The sequence below is a fragment of the Orycteropus afer genome, unplaced genomic scaffold, assembly GCF_000298275.1.
Source record: "Orycteropus afer afer isolate SDZICR_OR568_19922 unplaced genomic scaffold, OryAfe1.0 scaffold00006, whole genome shotgun sequence".
Classification (NCBI taxonomy): Eukaryota; Metazoa; Chordata; class Mammalia; order Tubulidentata; family Orycteropodidae; genus Orycteropus; species Orycteropus afer.
In genome coordinates this window covers 18437406-18437889 of record NW_006921593.1, presented here as the reverse complement: position 1 = coordinate 18437889, position 484 = coordinate 18437406, and the positions used below count along the sequence as shown (strand labels likewise).

Here is a 484-nt window from a genome sequence, read left to right as displayed (position 1 = left end):
GAGGGAGCAGACAGGATAGAAGGGTGGGGGAGGGGAGAGCGTGGGGAAGGAGAGGGTGGGGAGGAGGGAGGGTGATGGCGAGGAGGGAGCAGGGAGGCTGGTGGGAGGAAGGAGGAGGGAGAGTGGTGGTGAAGAGGGGCGAGGGTGGTGGGAGCCGAGGAAGAGGGAGGGTGCTGGGAGGCGGTGGGGAGGAGGGAGCTGTGGGGGAGGAATGGTCCGAGGGGCTGCGAACAGGTGGTACCTTGAGTGCCTCTGGGGAGGATGGTGGCCAGGACCCAGACCAGCAGCAGCAGCACCAGGATGCCCACCAGGACACTCGTGACGACGATAGCTAGGACCTGGTACCGGCCCACTGTCCTGGGCGCAGGGCTGGGGTACATGGTGGGTGCCTCCAAGATTTTGTCTGGAAGGGAGACGTGGGCAGATAAGGCCTCAGGCTCAACGGGGCAGGGACCGCTGCCCCTCCAGGACAGGACCTGTCTCC

General features: G+C 66.1%; 1 protein-coding gene across 1 annotated transcript in view; it reads right to left on the bottom strand.

The window, feature by feature from the left end:
• PDCD1 (programmed cell death 1) overlaps nucleotides 1-484 on the bottom strand; it is an 11813-nt gene that overhangs the window by 4711 nt on the left and 6618 nt on the right. The window contains exon 3 of the mRNA XM_007943224.1: nucleotides 242-403. Coding sequence (XP_007941415.1) covers nucleotides 242-403 — 162 coding nt within the window. The remainder of the gene's footprint in view (nucleotides 1-241; nucleotides 404-484) is intronic.